This window comes from Etheostoma spectabile, chromosome 8 (assembly GCF_008692095.1).
Source record: "Etheostoma spectabile isolate EspeVRDwgs_2016 chromosome 8, UIUC_Espe_1.0, whole genome shotgun sequence".
Classification (NCBI taxonomy): Eukaryota; Metazoa; Chordata; class Actinopteri; order Perciformes; family Percidae; genus Etheostoma; species Etheostoma spectabile.
In genome coordinates, this window is record NC_045740.1 from 15,404,845 (window position 1) to 15,413,415 (window position 8,571).

An 8,571-nucleotide genomic window follows, 5' to 3' on the forward strand; every position below is an offset into this window, starting at 1 on the left:
TTGATTGTTGCCACTTGTGTTTACCATTATGGAGGACATGTGCATTAGAGTGCAGGAGGTGTTTTGAGAATGTATTTAAAGTTTTGCTGAAAAGTCCAAGTGAGATCTGTAAATTGTGTTTGACCATGTGAAATCGTTTGAGGTATTGTGTTTTAGTGTTTTAGCAATTGAGAAAAACTGTTACATCTGCTTTGATATAAAATACAATAGAGACATGCATAAAAGTTTTTAACTTCTGCATGAAAATGCAAAATGTGAAAGTGTTGACAATGTTTAACTGAAAAGCCTCAGAGACCACAAACTAAAAGCCAAAGCTGCATTTTCTTAACTCCCTGTTTTACTCAAACGTCATTTATAAACACGCAGAGAAATACAACTTGACTGATGCAGAGCGGGCACAGACATCTGAAGCTTTGTTAGTTAAGTGGCTTTTTTACCAAGCGTCAAGACCAGCTTTGGGATATCGCACAAAATCACCAACAACAGTAAGCCATTTTCTGCAGGGGAGTTTGTTAAAGAGTGTTTGTTTGTTTGTTTGGTGGACTCTGCTGTGCTAATATACCCAGATGCAACTAAGTAACATTTACTTAAAGCACATTTTAAATGAACTACTTATTACATTTACTCGAGTAATTTTTCAGATAAGTATTTTTACTTGTACTTGAGTACAATATTTTAGTACTTTTTCTACTTCTGACTTTAAGTTTATCTTGCATAATTGTTGTTTTTTAATATTTCCATTGAGGCCTATATTATGTCATTTTTGCAGGAGTTGTGTATAAGGTTAGGCTGTATAAGGCTATGTGAAGGTTAGGGGAGTATAGGTTTCCTCGGAGAAATATGGAGGAGCAGAGGGTAATGCTGAGGTTCGACAATATTAGCCCGTGACTGATTCACGCCCCTGACTCTGCAGAAATCCCTTTTAAAGTGAAATGAAATGTTGTTAATTTCTCGGTTTTCCTGCGACAGACACTAAAGTAGGATCCACCACAATTCGTAACCAATCTGTTACTATGCAGTTTTTTGGAAAAAAAACAAAGTGATACTGTCCATTAATGTGTTTTTTGTCGGTTTAGCTGTTAGAATTTCTCAGTTTACCTTTTTGAATTTGTTGTATTTTTTTGATCTACATTTTTATTAAGAAATATTTTAGCAGTGGGCACATCTTATGTTCACTTGTCAATTCCTCTTTAGACTTTGCATCTCTCTCTTTGTTAAACAAAGGTATTACATTTAAACAACTGAGGGTAATGCATTCACTTCTGTTTATAAACTGTTGGCAACAGCTTGCTGCTTAGCCTTCAAACCAAAATAAGCGGCGTGTAATTCCCCCCTAATAAGGTCTTCATGTGTTTTGCTTTCTTTATTTCTGTTAAATGTACATTGCATATGAATTTAAGGGTGAAACAGGAAACCGAGAAGGTGCTTTTGTCTACTGGGAATATCTGACCTGTTTTTCTTTGGGCAGGCTCTAGAGGAGGCTGCAACTAATGCAGCAGAAGAAGAACGAAGGCGTCTTGAGACTCAAACTGAACTCCAGGACCGCTACAGGATCGACCTGGAGAGAGAGAAAACGGTAAGAAATCCTTGTCATATTCAACGTCACAACAAATGGTGGAGCAAGAAAAACTTTAATACAGCGTCCTCTTTTAGTATAGTGTTGGTTTTTTGAGTAGTTGAGTTCAATATTTTAATTAAACATTTATCTACCGGTGTCAGGTTAAATGAGATGTAAAAAGATACTCAGGAGAACTTGAAATAGACTTAAAGTTAAGATGTACAGCTTAGAGTGAAGCTGAAACAGCAGATGAGTTATTCTGAGTTGTGTTGATGTACTCACTACACATAATAATAAAAATAATACAGCATGTGGTTAACGTGTTTCCATGTAGCTATTGTTGACAGACTCTGACGTTTTGTAATTAGAGACACATGCTTTTTACTGAAAGGTACATTTCGTAAATGTAACCACTAAAAAGGCATCTATACCGTGCTTCACTGCCTCTGGTGATAACATCTTGACATGTTCAGTGCACAGCGTGGATGTGGTGTACCAGCAGATGGTTATCGTCCTTCAGTGAATTCATGGATATACAACATTTATAACTAACTAAGCCTCAACATGTGTATCTAATGCACATTAAATCTAACTTTAATAGGGTTGAATAGGCTGTGTATAACCTCACCTCAATATATCTACATTTTAATAGATAACATTTAAAAAAACACTCAAAATCCTAAAATCATTCACTATAGACCTGAAACAAGTGATTTTATTAACAATTCATTTGCTAATTAAAATATCAGAAAATTGTGTAAAAAAATAATTTAAAAAAGGTCATTGCCATTTCTCAAGATCGATTGGTCAAAACCCAGAGATTTTCAATTTACAGTGAAATAATGATGAAATAAAAAAAAAAACAGCGAATCCTCACTTTTTAAAATCTGGAAACGCCAGTGTTGACATTTCTGCTTGATAAATATCTAAAACGATGAATTTGATGATAATGTTTATGTACATCTCTAAGCTAATTCATGAATACCTTATCAGAAAGACTATCTGTCTAATCTGAGTTTTGTGTTGCATGACTAAAACAACTTTTAAACGTACACATGTTCCACCAAAACAAGTTCCTTCCACGCCTATTTTGAGGCTTTTCTCTGGTGCTTGCATCGCCCAAGACGATTGTGATTGTTTTAAAGAAATAAAATGAACAAGAGCACATTTTTATCCCATCCCGGAATGCTATGTGGAGTAGCCACACTCTCCTCCAGTGCGCTTTGGAAGAGGGTCTGGCAAAGCAAGAGTCCTGAGTATCTCTTTAGGACCACCAGGTGTGTTGATGTTGACCTCCAGATAAAGTATTTCTCTGTCTTTTTCCTGGTTTAACAGGTACGGCAGCAGATGGAGGAGCAGGTGGCCCAGAAGTCCACTGAGCTGGAGCAGTACCTGCAGCGGGTTCAGGAGCTGGAGGACATGTACCATCAACTGGAGGACGCTCTGGAGGACGAGAGGCGCGCCAGACAGGACGAGGAGGCCGTCCGGAGGCTGCAGGCACGGTCAGTGGGAGAAATGTATCATCATATACTGTAGGTCTGTTAGAGAAGTAGCTGTGCGCAGATGTATTGAGCACCTAAGGAAAATTGGGTCAAACTGGTCTAAGTCAAATCAGTACTATTGCATATTTAACTCTGAAACTCTTAGTCTCCACCTAGGGCACACAGTTAGTAGCTTAAGAAATTTCCCATGTAGTACACAACCAGTATGGCCACCAGAAGATGCATCATCACTCAACAGTCTTTCTAAAATGTTGTTAGGACACAAGCATGAACAATTACACACATCCATGACATGTACAGACGTGCTCAAATTTGTTGGTACCCCTCCACAAAAAACGAAGAATGCACAATTTTCTCTGAAATAACTTGAAACGGACAAAAGTAATTGGCATCCACCATTATTTATTCCATATTTAATAGAAATCAGACTTTGCTTTTGATTTTTTATTCAACATAATATTGTAAATAAGAAAACAAATGAAAATGGCATGGACAAAAATGATGGGACCGCTAACCTAATATTTTGTTGCACAATTTAGAGGCAATCACTGCAATCAAACGTTTTCTGTAGCTCTCAATGAGACTTCTGCACCTGTTAACAGGTAGTTTGGCCCACTCTTCCTGAGCAAAACTGCCCAGCTGTCTCAGGTTTGATGGGTGCCTCTCCAGACTGCAAGTTTCAGGTCTTTCCATAGATGTTCGATAGGATTCAAATCCGGATCATAGAAGGCCACTTCAGAATAGTCCAATGTTTTGTTCCTATCCATTCTTGGGTGCTTTTAGCTGTGTGTTTGGGTCTTATCCTGTTGGAGGACCCATGACCTGCGACTGAGACAGAGCTTTCTGACACTGGGCAGTACGTTCGCTCCAGAATGCCTTGATAGTCTTGAGATTTCATTGTGCCCTGCACAGATTCAAGGCACCCTGTGCCAGGCGCAGCAAAGCAGCCCAAAACATAACCGAGCCTCCTCCATGTTTCACTGTAGGTATGGTGTCTTTTCTTTGAAAGCTCATTTTTTCGTCTGGAACATAGAGCTGATGTGACTTGCCAAAAAGCTCCAGTTTGTACTCATCTGTCCAAAGGACATTCTCCCAGAAGGATTGTGGCTTGTCAATATGCATTTTAGCAAATCCAGTCTGGCTTTTTTATGTTTTTCTTCAAAAGTGGAGTCCTCCTGGGTCTTCTTCCATGGAGCCCACTTTCGCTCAAAAAGCGACGGATGGTGCGATCAGAAACTGACGTACCTTCACCTTGGAGTTCAGCTTGTATATCTTTGGCAGTTATCCTTGGTTCTTTTTCTACCATTGGCACTATCCTTCTGTTCAATCTGGGGTCAATTTTCCTCTTGCGGCCACGCCCAGGGAGGTTGGCTACAGTGTCCATGGACTTAAACTTCTTAATAATATTTGCAACTGTGTCACAGGAACATCAAGCTGCTTGGAGATGGTCTTGTAGCCTTACCTTACCATGCTTGTCTATTATTTCTTTCTGATCTCCTCAGACAACTCTTCCTTTGCTTTCTCTGGTCCATGTTCAGTGTGGTGCACACAATGATACCAAACAGCACAGTGACTACTTTTCTCCATTTAAATAGGCTGAATGACTGATTACAAGATTGGAGACATGTGTGATACTAATTAAAGAAACTAATTAGTTTGAAATATCACTATAATCCAATTATTTATTATCTTTTCCAAGGGGTACCAACAAATGTGTCCAGGCCATTTTAGAATATCTTTGTAGAATAAGCAATAATTCATCTCTTTTCACAGCTTCTTTACTTTATCCTATGACATACCAAAGGCATGCAAGTATACATGATAAAATAGCTTTTAATTTCATCACTTTTCAGGAGGAATGAAGCATTATTTCAATGAGCTGTAAGGGTACCAACAAATTTGAGCACGTCTGTATGTATCAAGCTGCTAGTCGCCTTCTGTTATCGGTTAATCTAAGTTCTCCAACACAGATATTTTAACTTCATATTCACTGACTAGTTAAAATGAAACCATCTATAAAAGTATGCTCCTTTTTTTTTTTTCAATGAGTCTCACAAATCACCAGACATTCAACTTCTCTCTCTCCCTCTGCCCTTCCTTCCTCTCTGCTGACATTTACTTTCCACCTCACGTTTGACTAACCAGTAGTGTGTGTGTGTCATCACCATTGTACTAACTGACCAGAGTGCTTAAATTAAACCACTGTGTTTAAAAAAGACAGCGATCAAGGTTGTCAAATCATCAACATTGTAAAAGTTTCAAGTAAAGTTTACAAAAGTGTGAAATACGCATTTTTAGGCTCAGGGCTAATTTGAGTTACTTGTGTGTAGTGATGTAGCAAATAGTTTAGCAACATTTCGATCCTAGTAAGGTATTCACTGTTATAATGTCAGCTTCAACTTACAGTTTGGTCCATTAAAACCTTTGGTTATCTTTTTTATAAAAAGCGTGTTTGATAAAGAATGTTAAAATATACAAATTACGTTTATCCAGAAGTCAAATCTGTAGTCACATTTACTTGAACCTTAATCTTCAAATCAGTCCATAATTGCACTATAGCTCCACCTGCTGACACACTGACATGCCACAACCACCTTACTGTTGATTTATTTTATGATGTGGACTAAGGAAACTTTTGCTACATCCTCTTTGACACATATTAGATTTAGATATTAGGGTTAACATTATCTGATATATTCTATATTTTAAATGTTTTTAGACTGTAATAGTTTGATGTTTTCAAAAGCTGAGTTCAAATATACAATCAGGATGTATACAGTATGTATATGATGATGGGAATTGCAAAAATGTTGCAATTGTGTTGCGGCTTATAATGTATTTAAAAAGAAATGAAAAATGTTGGTCTCTATCAGGAGAAAAAGGAGTAAAATGTATGCATGCAATTTAGCATTAATGCATTGCTCAGACCAGCTAGAAATGAGAAGCCTTTACACAGAATAAGTTTGGTCTTCACTCACCCATGTTTAATGTCTTTGTTGGGCAGGTTACTGGAGGAGGAGGCCACAAAAAGGATAGAGTTGGAAGAGTTCCACCTGCGGCAGCAGCGCGCCATCTCGGAGACAGAAGCTGAGAAACAGGAGCTGGAGAAAGCGCGTCTGGCCAAGGAGAGTGCCCTGCAGGCTGCGATGAAACAACTGGAGCAGCTGGAGCAAGAGAGACAGGGGGCCCTGGAGCAGTACCAGGTCAGCTGAGAACAGTCACAGTGGTGGTGGTGCAGGGACCAGCAGTAGCCAATGATCTGTAGCAGTCACATGGTTGTTTTCAAAATCAAATGTCAGTAAATGATATCACAGTATTGTACAGTAGTTATATAACAACTATCCGTCAATTATTTTAACAAATAGTCATTTAAAGTATAAATGCTTGGTAATTATCCATTGTTGGTTAAAGGAGCACTCTCAAATGAACTCAAGTGTGAACTGTTTTATAAAAAAAATCAGGGAGTTTATCTTTCACAGAACACATGGTACAATGAACACATATAAGTGAAGAAAAAAAAAGTAATGCCAAATGTTTTTATATTCTTTCCTTAAATAAAAAATCCATTACAGAAATAATTGCAAGGCATATTACTAAATAATGACTTTTTTTTGTGTGCTTTTGTTTTGAGGTTCTGCAGTTATAAAAAGGTTGTTATTGTAAGACTAATTTGACTACTTATTGATGACAATGTGTTCTAACACTGTTTACATGTTTGTAACAGTGATAACCGGTTTCCACAGAACCAACTTTTTCACTGAAAATAATTAACTGTTTAAGGTAAAGCAAAGTAATGCATTTTGACATGATGTCATGACTTAACATCTGGACATTTAAAAAAAAACAAAAAAGGTTTTAATTACGTAGTACCTTTCTTTACCACATGGTGTCACTTTATGACTGCTAGATGGAAGGCAGCTATTTATAATAATTATTATGTTATTTGTTGATACAGTATTACAAATGCTGTTCTTAAATCTCTAAGGATTCCAAGGTGGACTCCCCTTGTATTTTTATTGCCTGTTAATGACTTTGTCTGTGTTTTGTTGTGTGAGCCAGGCGGTGATGAAGAAGCTGGAAGACGCAACCAACAATACCAAAACCTGGAAGCACAAGGTGGCTGAACACGAGGGCATGTTACGGCTCATTCAGCCAGGTAACGGCAACACACTAACCACTGTTTGCTTGTACTTCCATCTTTGTGTGGACCAATTAGAATGTTACATTTTAAACCCAATTTTTGATACTATTTCTCGACAGTATTTTTTATTTTTTTTGTACCTGCTGCCCCAAAGCTGTCAGACTAGGGGAAACACTGCAGCAGCACAAGGTTAAATGTACATGAAGAGATTTAATGTGTCTTGACCGACCTTTTTTTTTTTTTAAAGATTATTTTTTCAGGGTTTTTTCCTTTATTAGATAGAGACAGTGGATAGACATGTGAAACGGGGAGAGAGAGAAAGATGGGGGATGACACGCAGCAAAGGGCCACAGGCTGGATTCGAACCTGGGCCGCTGCAGGACTCAGCCAACATGGGGCGAGCGCACTTACTCAGTGAGCTATAGGCCGCCCCGTCTTGTACCACTTTTATAAGATCACTGTAATAAATGCATTATCTCAATCATACACATTATTCACAATGGCACATCCAGTCTACATGTGTTTTGTGGACTTGAAGAAGGTTTAAGAACCTGTTTCACAAGGAGTCCTGTGGGTACTGCCGAGGTACTGGGTACCGAGGCCGTCGCTACTAGTCCTTGTATAACTGGAATAAGAGCAGTGTCTGTATTTTCGGCACAAGATCAAACACTTTCCAGGGGTATTGGGGTCCACCAGGGTTGTCAAGGCGCAGCCGGGGGATGAAACACTGTTTGTGGCTAAAACTGTAGCTGTGATTTCGACATGCTCGCTAAAGTACTCTTTAAAAGGACCTAAAGTAGCACCACTGGCTAAAAGCGTTAAAGCCGGAAACTCCGACCAGGATTTGAACCTGATACTTCTGTTGGATAGGACAGATGTGTAACATACACCACAGGAGTTCAGGAGTAGCTTTACCACCACGCTCAGCCAGGTCAACCAATCCCTGTGTGACTGCCTCGGTAATGAAAGCAGCAGCAGCAACAAAGCCAGTAGATCCGTTACATTACAACAACTGCAATTCATCTTAGCATTAGTTTCAGACTTGCAAATTACTAAGCATGAAAGATCATCAATCAAACAACAAAACAAACACTAACAAAAAACATCAGGCTCAAATAACTAATAATGCCACAACTAGGGCTGCACAATTAATCAAATTTTAATCGCGATCACGATTTTGACTTCCCACGATCAAATTTGCGTGATTGAGCGATTATTTTTTTTAAAGCGTCATTTCATTGAACGCTCCGGGTTTTTTGCAAAGCCAATCTACCGCTACTACCGTCTGATCATGAGCCAGTCAGAGTAGTTCACTGCACCGCGCAGCTAAGTTTCTAGATGTACACAGTCCCAGAGGACAGAGTAACGGG

The 8,571-nt window shown here is 38.6% G+C and overlaps 1 protein-coding gene and 1 long non-coding RNA gene across 3 annotated transcripts in view; one reads left to right on the plus strand and one right to left on the minus strand.

Annotated features, from left to right (window-relative positions):
- LOC116693626 (uncharacterized) overlaps window positions 1–1,564 on the minus strand; it is a 9,441-nt gene extending 7,877 nt beyond the window's left edge. Inside the window, exon 1 of the long non-coding RNA XR_004332964.1 lies at window positions 1,451–1,564. This is a non-coding gene — a long non-coding RNA (uncharacterized LOC116693626). The remainder of the gene's footprint in view (window positions 1–1,450) is intronic.
- Window positions 1–8,571, plus strand: part of swap70b (switching B cell complex subunit SWAP70b) — a 50,821-nt gene that overhangs the window by 27,718 nt on the left and 14,532 nt on the right. For both annotated transcript variants that reach the window (XM_032522678.1, XM_032522677.1), the window contains exons 8-11: window positions 1,469–1,576; window positions 2,894–3,060; window positions 6,065–6,263; window positions 7,120–7,216. In XM_032522678.1, coding sequence (XP_032378569.1) covers window positions 1,469–1,576; window positions 2,894–3,060; window positions 6,065–6,263; window positions 7,120–7,216 — 571 coding nt within the window. The remainder of the gene's footprint in view (window positions 1–1,468; window positions 1,577–2,893; window positions 3,061–6,064; window positions 6,264–7,119; window positions 7,217–8,571) is intronic.